At 36.4% G+C, this 17,236-nt stretch overlaps 1 protein-coding gene across 3 annotated transcripts in view; it reads right to left on the bottom strand.

Moving 5' to 3' along the window:
• ATRNL1 (attractin like 1) overlaps nucleotides 1–17,236 on the bottom strand; it is an 811,767-nt gene that overhangs the window by 95,432 nt on the left and 699,099 nt on the right. For all 3 annotated transcript variants that reach the window (XM_039465348.2, XM_074382946.1, XM_074382948.1), the window contains one exon: nucleotides 7,045–7,159. In XM_039465348.2, the coding sequence (XP_039321282.1) occupies nucleotides 7,045–7,159 (115 nt within the window). The remainder of the gene's footprint in view (nucleotides 1–7,044; nucleotides 7,160–17,236) is intronic.

The raw sequence follows: 17,236 nt of genomic DNA, 5'->3' as shown, positions 1-17,236 counted from the left end.
GAGAGTTTAAAATAGTTGTCCAAGGACCCTCGTGTGGCCAGTGGTGCTGTGCAGATAGGCTTAGGACTCTGAGGTGCAAAACCTGGAAAGGAAGCTGAGAGAGGCCAAGGAGAACACCTTTCATTCCAGAGTAAACATCGGGGCCTATTTTAACAGGCAATGAAAAGTCTCCAAAGGTTTATGAGGAAGTGATATGATTAGAGCTGTGCTTTCTTTTGACACCAACCCAGGTGAGAAGCCACCACTCCCAGAACAAAACATGGAGGGAATAAGAATGGAAAAAATAAGATGCCTTTTCTGTCTGCTCCAGGGATTAAATCTACAGAGCTTCATGAGAACTTAGATGGAAAAGGGCAGAAAGAGAGAAGACAGGCTAATTTGACTGTTTCAAACTTGAGCCACTCTAAAACAGACTTTACAAAAACAGACAAGTCAGGAGAGAAGAGCTGGTGTGGGGAATGGTGGGAGGTGACAGAGGAAAGGGGGAAGAAAGGCTGCCTTTATACCTGAGCAGTAGGAAATCCAGGTTGAGATGCTGCTGCTCAGCAGGTGAGAAGTATTGGCTGAAGACCCACAGAATTGGCAGTTAGCTGCAGAGAAATTTTCCCTAAGTAAGTGGAGAGGGTAAAAGAAGCTGGCTAAGGATCAGACCTGGGGGAATGCCTGTATGCAAGGGGCAGATGAAGCTGAGGATGCACAGAAAGGATGTGCTCTACAGCCATTGCCTCTAAGTGAATTGTAAGTGGGTGCCTGTGATTGGTCAAGGCACATAACAGCAGAGGAGGGGAAAGTTTCCAGCAGGTGGGGAGGTGTAACGGGGAATAATCGACAGTCAAACACTACAGAGATGTAAGAATTGAGGAAACGGCATGTTAATGACTATGTTTATCACTCCTTACCACTGTAGGCAAATATTAAACTTAGCAATTGTACAACTGTTTTATTTTGCCTCTCTATTCTTTGCTCATAGCACTTTAGCACAACTTGTAGATATGAGTTTATTTGCATGATTATTTGTTGAATGTTTATCTCTGCACTGGCTGTAACTTCTATGAGGGCAGGAACTCTGGTTCGCTATAGTATACCCAGTGCTGGCATATAACAGACTTCTACACGTTTCTTGCATGAATAAGGTAGCAAGTGGGGATTCACGATAACTGTATTTTGGATACAAGGCAAAATTATTTCCTTCTGTTAATTTTAAGCTCTTTCAATATCAGATATTTTCTGACACAGAGTCATATTTATTAACAAGAATCTCAGATATTTGTTCTTATCTCTGTTGTTTCCTGGGCTCTTTGACTAATTTTCTAGTTTATTTTACCATGAATTTGCCACGTTTACTTTCTTCTTGTGAAGACACATACACTGGCTATAAACAATATTTGGACTTGAGGTTAAAGGGTAACTAACATGCCAGATTTTTATAATGAAGTTTTGATATAATTCAGTAGTGCTATTTTTTATTCCAGCCAGCTCTAACAAAATAAGTGCTAAGATTGTATCAACGGATGTGTTTCTATAAGTGTGAAGATATGGTGGCAGAATCATAAAAGAAAAACAGAGTCTGAAGGGACAGAAATTTCAGAGGCTGCTGGAAATTGGAAATTTGCTTTAAAAACTGTCTTCAGAGGGAAGAGTCCTACACTGTAAACCAGCAGACCTGGAATCCATTCCCAATCCATCTCTGAGATTATGGGAAACGTACCTCTCACTTGTGGTATTAGATTCCTTTTACTCACTTCTAAAATAGGAGCACTATGAACCATCTACATCTTTCAAACATGCTAAGAAGATTTCATTAACACAATTTTAAGAATTTTTTAAATTTCAGGAGAAAGGTGAATTATTTTTAGTCACTAATAGTCAATACATATGAAAATAAAGTTTCCCAATGGCTTTGAGCAGCTGAAAAGATAAATTGAGGTACCAATTAAAGCAAGTTATTTGCTCTCCCCACCCCAAACTGGTATGACTTAGTATAATTTGTAGTATTAATTAGACTGTGCAATGGGGGTAGAGTAAAATGCATCCTAGGAATCTAACCCAACCCCATCATTTTTTACATGGAAACATAGAAGACCCAGAGTCTGAAAGACTTGCCCATGGTCACACTGCTAGTTAGTGGCAGAGCTAGGTCTAGATCTTAGGGCTTGTGACTCCAAGTCCAGAGCTCACACATACAAGTTTAAGCTCTTTTCCTATGAGCTCATGTGCTTTTTTCCTATTACATACACGGAGTCCAGTTTCATTAGCAGATGCCCCATGGGCATGCACTGGTTTGCATTTTACCAAATTTCTGAAGTCACTGGCAAAAATAAAATTGTCCTTACTACCTTAAGCCCATTGTTTAGCAGACACCCACTAGGTCCTTCCTCCTTGACTCCGGATTTAAAGGTTTTTTAGGAATAAGGGCTCTGCCCCAGTATCTTCATCCACAGAAGCACAGTGACGAGGGAGAGTGGCACAGACTGAGGAGCCAATGGCCCTGGGTTTGATTTCTGGCTCACTTACTCACTAGCTGTATTTACCCTGGGAAAGTCATTTAATCTCTCTAGAGTTTTTGTTTTCTGAATAGTAAAAGTGGAATAATCATCTCCACAGATTCATTAAGTGGGTTATACCAACGAATATATAAAGCACTTAATATAATGTCTGCTTCTCTTTCTCTTTCCTTTTTGCATTAAATTAAAGTCCTCTTATTGTTATCATTATAAACAAGAAAGACATCCATGACACTATGGGTAGACTATCATTTTATACATTATGTAATATTTCTAGATTATTCAAAATAATCTAATCATCCTGCCCAAACTTCTAAGGCTAAAGTAGAAAATTTCAAAATTTCAAAACCTTAGGCTTTCTATTAATGTGATTTTGGTAATGTTATAATTAATCACATATGAGGCAGGATCATGGCAAAATTCTACTTCCAGTTGTAGCACATAGCTTCTTTTCAGTAGTGGCTATTTGGGCCATTGGGATTTTTGATCCAGTGAGAAAAGTTAATCCGCTTCTCATTAGGAAGAATCCATAAACTATGAAATCCATAATCTTCCATCACAAAGTGACAGCAATCATTATCATTGTCAATTTATGCTCCTGAAGAACTCTATTTACTTTGTCCACATTTCATCTTAATGTGCCTCTAAAACGCTTGGGGACCATGCTGTCCGGGGTGGCCGGAGACACATTTGGTGGTTTAACGTCATGCAGCAGAGTCACTTAATGTGTCCTGTTTTCATGTCAACCTTTCAACCACTTTGAGGTCAGAAGACAAAGTGGTTGCACAGTGAACAAATGCATAAACAACAGCATAAATCCCACCTTAACCAGAGTCTGGCATGGCTGGCAGTGGTTGCTCGAAGAAAATACAGAAACGAAGCAGCAGGTTTACTGGGTGGGGGAGCAGGAAACGTAATTAGTCAGCTCTGGGAATGCTGAAAAGCCTACTTAATATCTTTTGCCTTACTATTCCAAGCCACTTAAAGGGAGAATTTCTCCCAAGCACCTACATTTATTATATTAAAAAGAGATTAGTGCATGGGTAATCTAAGGGATGAGTTGGCAGGCATAGTTTTTCTTTTGACCTCTGATTAAGATGAGAGCCATAGGGGAGGCAGTTGACACATTTAAGAAAGAAACTAAGACAGCCATGTCTAAGCATTACTTGCCACATATTACTGAAGCAGTTGCTGGTGGAAAGAATGTAAAGTCCAAAGATAATGCTATTTTTTAAATTAAAAAAAAAATCACTGTTCCTTAAAAGAGACGGCCAAACTAGCACCCATGCATTTCTGAGTCACTCATTTTCATGGTTGAAATTCAGTGTATGAGAGAAACCCACCATGCTCATGGGATGCTTCTGCCTTCGCATATCCTCAAGCTCATCCTTCTTAAATGCTCTTATTCATGCCAATGAAGAGTACACATGACACTGACATTTAGTAAGCTACATTTCAAACAAGGAGTCTGCTAAAAAACATTTTGAGATTATGCAAAGTACTATAAGAATACTTTTAATAACGAATGCTAATTTAATAACTGGACAGATATGCTAACAAACGGAGACATAAATAGCCCAACAGCCAAGAGAAGACTCCTGGCGCCCTGTCCTTCACACAGTGGGGGTAGGCTCAGGAGTGTCCCCATGAAGCTCCACCTTTACTTCCTCCTCAACTCCCCCAACCTGTCACCCTGCACAAGTAGTGGAGGACGCTCAAGAGAACATAGGGCTTCTAGGAGAGGGATCTGGGAACCGATCAATGAATTCAAATCCAATTGCTCATTTTACTGAAATTAACTGAAGCTCATATATTCAAGTGGTTGCGAAAGGTCACAGTTCTCAAGTCTCCTGTCATTGTCATCACCATCATCAAAATAATTTATTAACTGATTTCTATGTGTAGGGCACTGGGATAAGCACGGGCACATATAAGGACTTTCTGTCAAAATGTAGAATAAACTAGACTTCAGCAATGAGATAACTGTTGTCAGCATTTGGTTCCCAAGAGCCAATTTTGTTCCCAAATAATCATTGGAATATATTTCCTCTCAAATGTCTTAAGATTTGATTGGCTGTACACACACTAAATATTTTGATGAGGAGTGAAAAACAATAGTCATTTAGTTCATATATTGGTGTCAGTTTGCCTTATTCGGGGAAAACCTAGATGATGATGGAAAAATTTTCTCTACAGATACTGCCTTTTTCTTACAGTGAAGACATTTTATTTTCTTGTTTCCCAACATTTTATTATTAAATATTTAAACATATATCAAAGTTAAAATAATTTTATAATGAATACCAGTATTCTTAGCACCTAGACCCTACCATTAACATTTTACTTAATTGCTTTATGACATATCTGTCCATCTACCCATCTTACCCATCTACAAAATAGATGTAGATAACAGATAGTACTGCAATTTAAAGGAGTAGAACTATTGTCTTACTCCTCTAAAAAGAGCTTGAAAAATCTACTCAACTTTTTTTTTAGAAAACAAAGAACAAGCTCATCCTGAATTATGCAGATACTCATTCTAGGTTAATTCTCAGGCTCTGTAAAAAGTATGGTAAGCTATTTCAATCTATTGTCTAGCTGTATCAACCCTGTAGACATTTTCAGTATTCACCCAAATGCTTGCTTTTGTAAAGACATGGGCTGCTGATTACAGAGAGGCTCTCTGCTACAGATCATCAGGAAAAATTAACTGAGATGCCAGCAAAAAGTATTTTTTATTCTTTTGTTCTACATTTGAGTATCCCCCCTCCCCAATAGTTCCTTGAGTGTAGAAATATGATGCTTTCTACATCTCACTCCCCTCATTTATAATGATAGTTTTATAATACCTGTCTCACAGCCCTACCATGAGGATCACATGTGAAAAATAGAACATTTTATAAAGAGTAAACTACGATGCATATGTAAGATAACGTTACCATTAGTAAGCATAAGCAGTTGTTAGAAAACACAGCTGAGGTAATGGTTTACACTGCTACTTGGCTCTTTCATATCAGTCAAAAAGGACTTCAAAGGTTAAAGGGACAGAGAATTGGCAGTTGCTTTCAGTCTGCTCATCTTGTGAAGGATCGAAAAAACGTTGGTGTATATCACATAGACTTGTTTTCATTAGTGAAGTGTTTGTTTTGGAAATCATCCCAGTTTTAAAACAATACTTCCATTAGCTGTGCAAGTACCTATAATTATCCATCTTATCTGACCAGTGCCAAACTATTTTACGTACTGCATCCCATTTACCTTAGAGGTGCTGGAAGGAAAAGAACAAGACATTCACTCAATATATGAGAAGGTGCAGAAAATGTTTATTTCTTTGAATAAACATCCACAGATGAACTTTGGATAGAAATTCCTGCAATAAGATATCATCAGGTACGATGAATGATGAATCTGAAGGTGATGGAAACTCTGTTCCCATATATGGGAAAAATTCAGTTACATGAATATCTATCGTTTACAAGGCATACAATAGCGTATTTTCCATTTTTTGTGTCTGCTTGGACACAAGTCAAGAAAGTGGCAAGCAAATTCAAAGCCAAGTAGGGAAGTAAGAAAAGATAAAATAAGCAAGGAGGCCAGTTCATCATCAATTACTGTTATTCAGAACTTGCCAGATTGCTAGCATTTTATTTTATGCTTAAGGGGAATTGAAAAGAAAAACAGATTGAAATCACTGCCCTCAAAAAGCATTAATTCCAGCAGTGGTTGGAAAGAGAAAACAATCAGGACACAGAAAAATTCAAAACTATAAATAGATGGAATAGTATATGCACAGAGAGAAATAGGTGTGGTTTGTGATTTAAGCTTGAGTTATATTCAACATTGAGCATGCTTAGAATGTAGACAACACTACTGCAATGAGAAGACCTCTAAGAGGACAGGTATAATTATCCCCAAATAAAAAAGATATGCTTTTCCCGTAGGAAAAGGAGAAACAGAACAAAGCCTGGCTGTGTCCACCTAAGAGAGTTCACCTGGCCCATGACCTCCATCTGGTGCTGAAAGCAAGGGAGTATCTTAAACCTACTGAGACGGTTGCACGAAGCTATCATCCTCTGATGCAACTCAACGTTCCAAACATACATGTTCCCTAGTTTGGTTCTATATTCACAAAACAAATTTCTAATCATATTTATAATGTGGTTTCCAATATGACACACATACTGGAAGAAAGGAAGCTGGCCAGAAGGGTCTAGAACATGGTGGCTCTGCTAACGAGATTTCTTATTGTAAATCCAGTAATTAATGGCGGTATAGGTGTGAACATACATACATGTGTATATTATATGCAAATATACACATATTCAACCTGTGTTTTTCAGAGAAACACTGGAAAATCTAAACTTATAATAATGTGGATATATAGATATTTGGGTAAAAGTTTGTATTCTCACAAAATTTTACCATGCTCTAAATTAGAACCTTGTAAAGTTCCTTACTGTGCTATTTGGTGATATTTTTTATTCCTTCTGTTCAGTCTACAAGTTTTGCTCAACTGCTGAAAGCTCCTCATTTATCATACCTGATTGCCCAGGGGGAGGGGCACCTGATGATCCTCGTGGTAGACAAAGAAACACAGTCAAAACAGCAGCTCTGTTCCCAGCACATGGTTCAATGGCAATTGGCTTGGGTGCCCCCTGAAAAAGAAAGACCACTTTAAGTTTGCATAATTGACACAGCATTGCTATTTTAATTTTTTTAACCTTGTCTATCCTGTAGGCAGCTGTGCTGTACATTCCTGGATGTTCAGGACACACCATGTGTCATTTTAACACTAGCTCCCTGCATACTACAGATGTGCACTTGGCTTACATATGAATAAACCAACAAATATCACTATATTTGACGAGCAGCTTGTGAGCCACAAAGTTATACAACTTTTCTTTCTTTTTCCCAATTGTTTCCTCTCACCAATAATGTACAACATAGCATAGTTTATCTAAGTGATCACAATTCAAAATATTATGTTGGCATAACTTTATTACTTTTATTGTCTATAGAGTGTACAACATGATGTTTATTATACACACACACACACACACACACACACACACAGAGTGAAATAATTACTACAGTCAATCAAAGTAGCATATTCATCACACAATTACCTATTTTTTTGGTGGAAAGAGCACCTAAAATACACTCTCTTAGCAAATGTTCAGTATACAATACAACAGTATTAACTACAGCCCTCCTGCTTACATTAGAGCTGTAGACTTATTCATCCTATGTAGGTGCAAGTTGGTACCCTTTGATCTACATCTCTTCATTTCCTCCCCTTCCGTGTCCCTGGTGACTATTGTTCTACTCTCTGTTTCTAAGTCTTTGACTTTTGTTTAAGAATCCACAAGTAAAAGTGAGATCAGGTTGGCATATCTGTAACATTATTTTAGTGAAATACCTACTTACTAATCACCCACCAAGGTACTTGTATAAATAATATAACTTTAGACATAACATAGAATAAATAAATATATAATAATAATAGTAATAGCTAGCATTTTATTAAGTGGTTACTATGGATTCAGTGTTCAAAGTGCATTACATATATTGACTTATTTAAACCCACAACAACTCTGTAACATGAGAACACTGAAGCAAGAGGTTAAAAAAGCTTGCTCGAATTCATATAGGTAGGAAGAAGTAGGTGGGTTAGTATTTAAGCTCAGGTAGGCTGCCTCCTCAGTTCATGTTCTTAATCACACAATGCAGGCTTATGATGCGTGTATATACAAACAAACATGCACCTCCACACATGTATACATAAACCTATGCACAAGTACACAGACGTGTACACAAATCCACACATGAAATTTGGAATTCAACACAATGTGACCTTTGGAACAATTAGGCTATCAGTTTATCATAGGAATGTTAATTTGGCTATCATTTAAAGAAGCGATATGGCTGATATATAAAGCAACATTTCTGAGTAAAGGCAAAATTAAATAGAAGAATAAGTACTATGGATTTAATTATTAGAACAAATTATTTGTTCAGGTTTGTTTCACTGATGATATTTAAACTTTTCAGAAGAAATACAGACATATGCAGTCATTCACCTAGAATATTCTAGAATACTGCCATTTCTAGAAAGTTTAATGAGGCATTAAAGATAAAATATGCCTGCTTTCATGTAAAACTTAGACTGAAATTTCTGGTGACAACAGTTTTATGTGGTTATAAAGGATTTCTCCTTTATAGCAACATAAATCTCATGTTTTAAAATTATCCTCATATAGATAAATTTTGGGAGTATTCAATATAAAGGTGAAAGTGGCCATGGTGGTAGAAGCAAAGGGCATAAAAATGTTCCAAGAAAATGCTGTAAGCCATGTGGCAATACTTGTATCAAGTTACATGATCTATGGCTTTACACTTTAAAGCTTACATTTAATTTAACAGACATTTTTGAAAATGTTAAGTCAAAATCTGCATAAGTACATAGATATTCTCCAATGATGTAAATATTTAGAGAATAGGTTTGTCATATTCCAAGGCTAAAAGAAAAATACTATGAAATGTTTCAAATCATATTTACAGGCTGCTAAGTGATTTTAATTTAATAAATGCAAACTATATGTAAAGGTCAATTGGTTAAAATATATTAACAGAACATAAAAGGAACTCAAGGTTTAAATGATAGTGATATATTGGAAAAACCATACCTAAGAAACAATCAATCATTTGTACCAACAGGCAAGGTTTTCTTTTCTTTTCTTTTTTTTTTCTTTTTAAGTTCTCAATGTATTAACTGATACGATTCAGCACATCCAAAGCCATGTTAAAAAAAAAAAAAAAAAAAAAAAAACTTGATTGCAAAAATTAGAACAGTAGAATTATATTTGTCTATAAAAAAGTTGAGAAATAGTGGGTCTTAGTTTAGGAGATTTAAAAAAACAACAAATGGTTGAGTAGTATATCAATTTGATCTTTTTGCCAGGCTATCTTTCTGCCACTTGTAACACAAACAGAAAAGATTTTAAACGTCAAATGCTGGTGTTTAAACATCAACAGCATCAACGGAGAAAAAAATTAATAAAAAATACCTACACTTCAGGTGGAATATGGCCTAATTAATACTTTAAACTTCAGAGATTCAGCCACAAATAAGGATAGTGTAGTAGAATATCTCAAACATAGAAAGGAAATTATGACTGTATAAAAGCTACTTCTATAAAATCTTCCTTTAAACAATTATTCTTATTCTTAGTTCTACTGCTCTTGTATAGAAAACATTCAGGAATTTCTGTATATGGGCGAGCTATATAAAAGGATATTATATTTCTATTTAAAAAAATCAAATTGACTTATGACTTGGTCTATTTTTAGGTAAAAGAATTTTCATAAAAGATATTAGTAAAAAATATGAATTATTCATTCTGTTTAAAATATTAGTTACTAGCACAGCTCTTTGATACTTCTGGAAGAAATTCACATAATTTAAAAAATTATTTCCAAAGAGTCTGTGGCAAATATCACTTTCAATGCAGAATTTTATATACAAAAAAAACAAACAAACCACTTTATAGCACTTGAATTTTACAACAGAAAATAGCAGAACCCCACAAATAATAATGTTTCTGATACCCTAAGGTTTGTCAGTTGTTTTGTGATAACTACATAACCATGAATCAAAATCATTTCACAATGACATAACATGTTCACTGAGCTGTGCAATTTATCATGTATTTTCCATTGCTGCCTTTGAAAGAGATAAGGCCTGGGTTTGTTTGCCCACAGCACTCAGCAACTGTGATTTGCTTCTAGGCATTTTCATATTTGTTGTACTGCAAGAAGCTGGTGTTAGGCTCTGCCAGAAAACATTACTGACAGTTATATAATTAGCAGTCCTTGTGTATTAAGCCCAAAACACTTTTTTAAAAAGACTCATTCTGTTCACTCTAGTGTTTTTAAAACTATTGTACTCTTATTTTCAAGTTGCTGTTTTAGGGGCAAAAATTCTACATTAAATGCTTTCCATTTTTCAGCTATTACAAACAGAAAAATAGTTACCAGAGAAGCACCTAGAATCATAAAGATTTTCAAGAGTATAGTTCTTAAAACTCATAATAATTTGTTCTGAAAATGAGGCTTTCATATGAGCTCTGGATTTATCCTGGGAAACTGTTGCTACATGAATCACTGCAGGTTTGGAAAACATCAATGAGTAAATTGGCCACTTGTTTCTTCTTCCACTGGCCCTCTCAGATGGTGAGTGAGGGATTCACTTCTGGTAATCATACTGAGATCCATCACTAGAACCTATATTCCAGAAGCTGAGGGCTTAACAGAATTATCCGATGTCCCTGGACTAGTCATTACAATTTAAGTAGAGTTTTGTAGAACATTCAAGGACTCAAAAGATTGCAAAGATATTACATCCTTTCTCAAAAACATTTCAGTAGTTCCAAAGTAAAGCTTGTAAACTGAGTTGCTTCAAGACGCAGGTGCGTAACACAGTAATAATAGCTGACATTTACTAAGCATTTATTATATGCCTGGTATCAATACCTACCCGATGAGGTGTTGACTGTTTCCATTTTATAGCTGATGAAACTGAAGGTCTAAGAGTTTAAGTGACATAAATAAAGGTGCAGACATAATAGGTGGCAAAACCAGAATTTGGACCAATACAGTCTATCCTCTGAGCTTGTATGCTTAACTTTATACTGTACTCCCTATAATAGGTAAGAAGACTAACTTACCCTCTAGAGTAAGACAATAAAAAGTTGTGAGTACTAACTAGAAAGTAGGACTTCTTTAAGACTCTTAATATGTTTGCTGACCAACAGAACATGTCTATGGGTCAAAACAGGCTTGAGTCCAAATGACTCAAGCTCCACACTCATCTAATCACATCTTTTATTCTGCCTAAGCTCTAAGTTTTAGTCAAATTAAGTGCTATTAATAACTGTTCAACAACTGTTCCCAGGGTTTCCAGAATCATCTGAGCCTTCTTCACTCTTAATCTTCCTACTGTCTGAGGGATCCTTCCCACAGGTTTCCAACATTCCTGATCTTATGCATCCCTCAAAGCCAACTCTAATGTCACTTCATCTATAAAGCCTTCTCTGATCTGAGATATTTAGGCTCTCCCTCTTTAGTTCTTTAACCTTACCTTTGTGGCCCTCTTTATTGTCTACTTTGAATAACAGCTGGGTAAATGTCTACCTTCTTACTGGATCAAGCTCCTTGAGAACTGGTCTGGTTTCTTATTTATCCCTATATCCCCTGTACTCACTTCCTCTCTTTGAAATGTCCAATCACCGTGCTTGTGCTGCCTTTTTGGGACCTATGTGTTTTATTATACTTATTGATGTATGTGTTGTATATCCCTGCTTCTGCAAAACAGGTATTATGTTAGATTCTTCTTTGTCTTACCTATCGCATCTACTGGAGTGCATTGTACATGGTAAGTGAAAGAGTCAATGAATAAATAAATGAAGTTGTCACAGAAGTCACATGATGAAATAAGCAATAAGACATGTCCAAATTTATTTCCAAATTGTGGATATTAAAGGGATAATAAAACACTAAAAATAACAACAGTTAACATTTACTGAGTACTTACTCAATGCCAAGTGCTATGCTAAGTTTTTACATGCATTGTTGTATGTAATCTAAACAGCAACCCTATTAGCAGGATATTGTTATTTTCCATTTCCTACAGATGAAGAAATTGAAATTCAGAGAGGTCAGATGGTATTCTCAGGGTAAGACAGCTAGTGAGGGGCAGATCCAGGATTGGAACTCTAATTCTAGAATCTAGGTTTTCAGCCACTGTACAATATTACTAAAAAATATAGCTTAAGAAGCTAAAGAGTCTCTCATTCTCTTGGCCTATTAATAGTAAAAATAAATTTAGAATATCAATTATAACAATTATATGCATATACCTTCACCATTTCTGACTAGTGTTCTGAACACATGAGTCCTCAGACCAGCTCCCCCACTATCTAGCTGTTTAATCCTGGACTTGTTACTAAGTCAGTTTCCCCAACTGGAAAATGAACAGGTATGTTGGATGATTTTTAAGGTCCCTTTCCTCTTTAACATTCTGTGACTATGATTTATGAATAACCTCCAGAATCTGTGACATATCAATATCTAATAGCTTGTCTATGTATGATGAAATTTAAAATTTCCAATCCTTAGTATTTTTTTCTTCCTGGTCAGCTACTTTAAATAGCACATCTAATTTTTAAAGAACATTTTTATACCATATGATGAATATATCACAGAAGACAAAATGGCCACCATCGCATGCCAAAAAAGCAATTAGAAAATTGAATCAAGGAATTAAGGATTAATGCGGATATGTTATACCTGTCAGCAGTAATAAGTATTTTGACAAGAACAGAATAAAGTCTGACAGTATGCACAAACACTAATCTGATATATGACTGAAATATTAAAAATGCAAACAACTACACATTAATCACTCTAACATTTCTCTACTAAAATACTTATAATGCTATTCTTATCAGAATTCATATATAAATAAAAATGAGTCTTTTCAACAGCTTGCATGACTTGGTATTTGCAGTTTAATGAGTGCTTATATTGATATGAAATTTAGTTTTTAGTCACATTAGTAAAATTGAATTAATTTACTGAGTATTGTATTAAGTCAGCCTGATGGCTGGGCTCACAGCTAGTCAAGTGTGCTGATTCCATAGGATTAGCAAATACTTAAGATTCCAGATTTCAAAAACAGATTCTCTGATTCCATTGTTTAGGCTTGGGGAAGAAAAATAAAAGTAAAAATTATATTCTGTTCTTACTTACTTTTTGCTTTGCATGAAATGATAATGGAGAAAAACATACATTAGCTGACTTTACTCAGTAGGAAGGAGAATTCATATTAATAAGAGAAATTAAGCTGATGGACACTCTCAAAAATGGGGTTAAATTGCATTAGCAGCCAAGTTAAAGAGAATAAAGTATTACACGTGGGAATAGGTAAAGGAATAAAACATGATCTTCACAGAATCAGGATGCTGCACTTGAGGTTCCGAAGGTATTCCAATTGTAAACTTCATTTTCATATCCTACCAAATATCTCTCCTTGCTGAAATGGCTCCATGTTCAATCTGTGTTCAGAATTTCTAACTACACCCACACATGGACACAAACACACACACTCGTATATACCCATATTTAAGGATTATCTTTCTTGCATACTATCTAGATTAACTGAGTTTTATAGTTATTTTAATTGTGTGGCAGTGACTTGAAGGGTAAAGAAGCTGGATTGTGACAGCTTCAGTTTTATCACCTTCAGTTTTATCACCTATTTTTCCCTAGGTGTTTAGGTCCCAGAAAGGAGAATGAGACAACAGTACTTCTCCTTGAGCTATTTATACAATCATGCTTTGCCCTGAGTTGGTTAATAATATGAATGTTAGTAGGAGGTGACTTTGAATAGATTATCCTTAAAAGTTGATTCCTGTTAGCATTTTTCAAAATTTTAAAACAGATTTTCTATTAAGTAATTATCTTAATTAGATTTGTAACAACCTATACATTTCTCCACAGCTTAGTGCAAAAAGCAACCTAGCCACTATACTTTATGGATGAATTTCAAAATGGAGAACATCTTTTCTGGCCTTGAAAAGTACTGTTAAGTGTGAGAGACAACTGTGCCTGCCAAAATAATCACTTCCCATCTTGCTCATGCCCAGACTTAGGCTTTTTGTTCAGGCCCCTCCACTCACCCAGACTTCTTGCCAACACCTACCATTCTTGCCATGTTGGCTTAAACCTCTCTACCTGCAAGAAGCCATGCCAGGTCATGCTAGGCCACCACGGGACCTCTTTGCTCTACTCTATCTAATGCTTCAGAGTAAATTATTTTTCCTTTTTAACCATTGAGAGGAGGTGTAACGTGGTTATGAGAACAACTTTTAGCACCCAACTGCCTGTGTTCAAGGCATGCTTTTGTCCAAGCATGCATTTGGTTAAAGCACTTAACCTCCCTGTGCCTCAAGTTCTTCATCTGTAAAGTAGAGCTAAAAATACATTACTCATAGTGTTATTATAATGATTAAATGAGTAATATGTATATAAAATATAGCACACATTAAGTACTCAGTAAGTTAGCGATTATTATTAAACCATTCTGCCCAGTTTTCACTTTGCTTTGGAATTGCTCTTCGTTTTATATGAAGAATATGCTCAAATCAAAAGTAAGATATCTGAGGACACAGACCATGTTTTTAAAATCTCTGTTAATGGCTTCAAATGAATGAATGAAGAAATCCAGCCATCTGGGCATGGTGGCTCACGCCTGTAAACCCACCACTTTGGGATGCTGAGGTGGGTGGATCATGAGGTCAGGAGACCAAGACCAGCCTGGCCCACATGGTGAAACCCTATCTTTACTAAAATACAAAAAATTAGCCAGGTGTGGTGGCACATGCCTATAATCCAGCTACTGGGGAGGCTGAGGAAGGGGAATCGCTTGAACTTGGGTGGCTAAAGTTGCAGTGAGCAGAGACGGCACCACTATACCCCAGCTGGGTGACAGAGCAAGACTCCATCTCAAAAAACAAACCAAAATGAAACAAAAGAAGAAATTCAGCCTTGAGGAGAGATTTTTATTGATGGTTTTCAGGGTAGGAAAAATCTGGTCCCAATGCCAAACTTCCCACACTTGCCACCTCAACACTGCCCCTGAATGCCTGCCTGTTCTTCCCATTTATGTTCCCTGCTTTTATCGAGGGGTCTGACCTGACTGTAAGCATTATATGCTGCATAGAATAGACTTTCCCTGGCACCTAAGACAGAGGTGTTTAAGAAATATTTTATGAATAAATGAGTATTTGTTTTCTCTTTTCCAAATTAGGAGCAAGGTAAATCTCAAAGTTATAAACAAAACCTCAATCAATAGATAGATGTAAACCATCAGGGAAGTTAGAAAAATCAAGATCTTGGTATTACTTCCCAGGCTACTCCATTCTAAAACACATTATGTCATTCATTAATGTAGAAAGCCACCATAAGAACATAGCTGATAGATCGATTCTTTTTAAAAGGTAAATGTGCTAATTACTGGTGGTAAAGTGCTACATAGGCACCGTACCTACTCTGGTGAAGCATCCTTTTAAGTTAAATGCAACTCTGACTAATTTAGAGCTGAATACCCGGAGGAGTTATAAACAAACTCCTAGGGGTGGCGGTGGAGGGAGGCAGGCAGGATGGGTATGTGAAGTTCTGGAGAAGGACTTTACCTTCAGAAGATGACTAGAAGTTCACCAGGAGAACGATGAAGGAGGATTTCTGGTAGGAGTAAGGGCATGCACACAGAGGTGCAAAGATATAGGGCTGGTATTGGAAATTGATAGAAGTTCATCGGGGATACAGCCTAGTAAATATTCTGTAAAGAGGGATGAGAAGAGGCAAGAGAGGAAGACTGCGGGCCTCCATAATATCCAGATCCCCCATTAGCCCTTCCCATCCTTCCTGCCCATGACTGGAATTATCACTACCTGCTTAAATGTTGTACTGGGATGCTCAGACAGAACCTGACATGTGCAGTACATAGTGGGTCATGGTGCAAACGTCATCAAGACACAGCGTACATCACCCCTCGTGAACACTAGCAAACCATTCTCTATGAGGAACTTACAGTGTCCCTTTATTAAACTATTAGTCAAATCTGTTATACTGAGTGAACATTAAATTAAAACATTTTTTCCTGAAACTTCAATCATAAAAGTAAATCAAGAAGCACTGTGAAAACTAACTGTCAGCAGAAAGAATAAAAGTGCAGATTTGGCAATATTCTTAATGAGGAATCAGATGTTAATAGATCCACATAATAAATGACTTTCTACTACAATTATTATACCAGTTGCAACCTATTACAAGTACAAAAGCATGGACAAAACTATGAATGAAAGAGTTGATATGACTTGGTACAAAAGCATGTATGTAACTACCTGGATCTCTCAGAGAATGAGTCATTCTGGATTACAGAGTTTCCCCAGAAAGCTGAACATTAACCCTATGAGAGCTAAAACTTTGCTGTTTTAGGGTATTTTAAAAAATTACTGCAAAATTGCTTAAAATAAATATCCCTTTCTCTGCTTCTCAACAAGACTATAATATATTAAACACAATTTAATATTGTCTTGATGTTCCATGATCAACAATATGAACATCAGCTTTCAGAGAATGCTAAAGACAATAGAGTTGCAAATGTTTGAATAAGTGTGTTACAGCTATAGCCCTAGGGGTTTCTTTCCCTCCTCTTTCACAGTCCCAGAAACCACCAATGCCAGCTTGCTTGTTACTTATTTCTTTATAAAAATGTTACCTAAAAATTATGCAGCTGCCAGTGGGTAGTGACTGCTTTTCTGTAAAATCCATCAGTGATGCAAACATTGAGATGACCTTCTCAAGAGGTTGTCTTATATTCCACAGTAGCTTCCCTGTTGCTGTCAGTGTGCTGTGACCTGTCAGTAACACCCAATGCACTGCCTAATTTCTACATTACCGATCCCATGTACCACAGACATCCTCCTGACAGACTGTAACCATCATCCTATGTCCCTTGAAGTTTGTAGGCAGAGTAGCCTTTGCAATTTCAAGAATTTTGACAATAGAGTTTGGAAATAATCTTACTATAAAGTCTAGAAAGACTTCCACAGACCCAAATGACTTTACTGGACATGAAGCAGATTCAAATATTATGGGATTTTGAACAA

The sequence above is a fragment of the Saimiri boliviensis genome, chromosome 12, assembly GCF_048565385.1.
Source record: "Saimiri boliviensis isolate mSaiBol1 chromosome 12, mSaiBol1.pri, whole genome shotgun sequence".
NCBI lineage: Eukaryota > Metazoa > Chordata > Mammalia > Primates > Cebidae > Saimiri > Saimiri boliviensis.
This window is presented reverse-complemented; position numbering and strand designations above follow the sequence as displayed.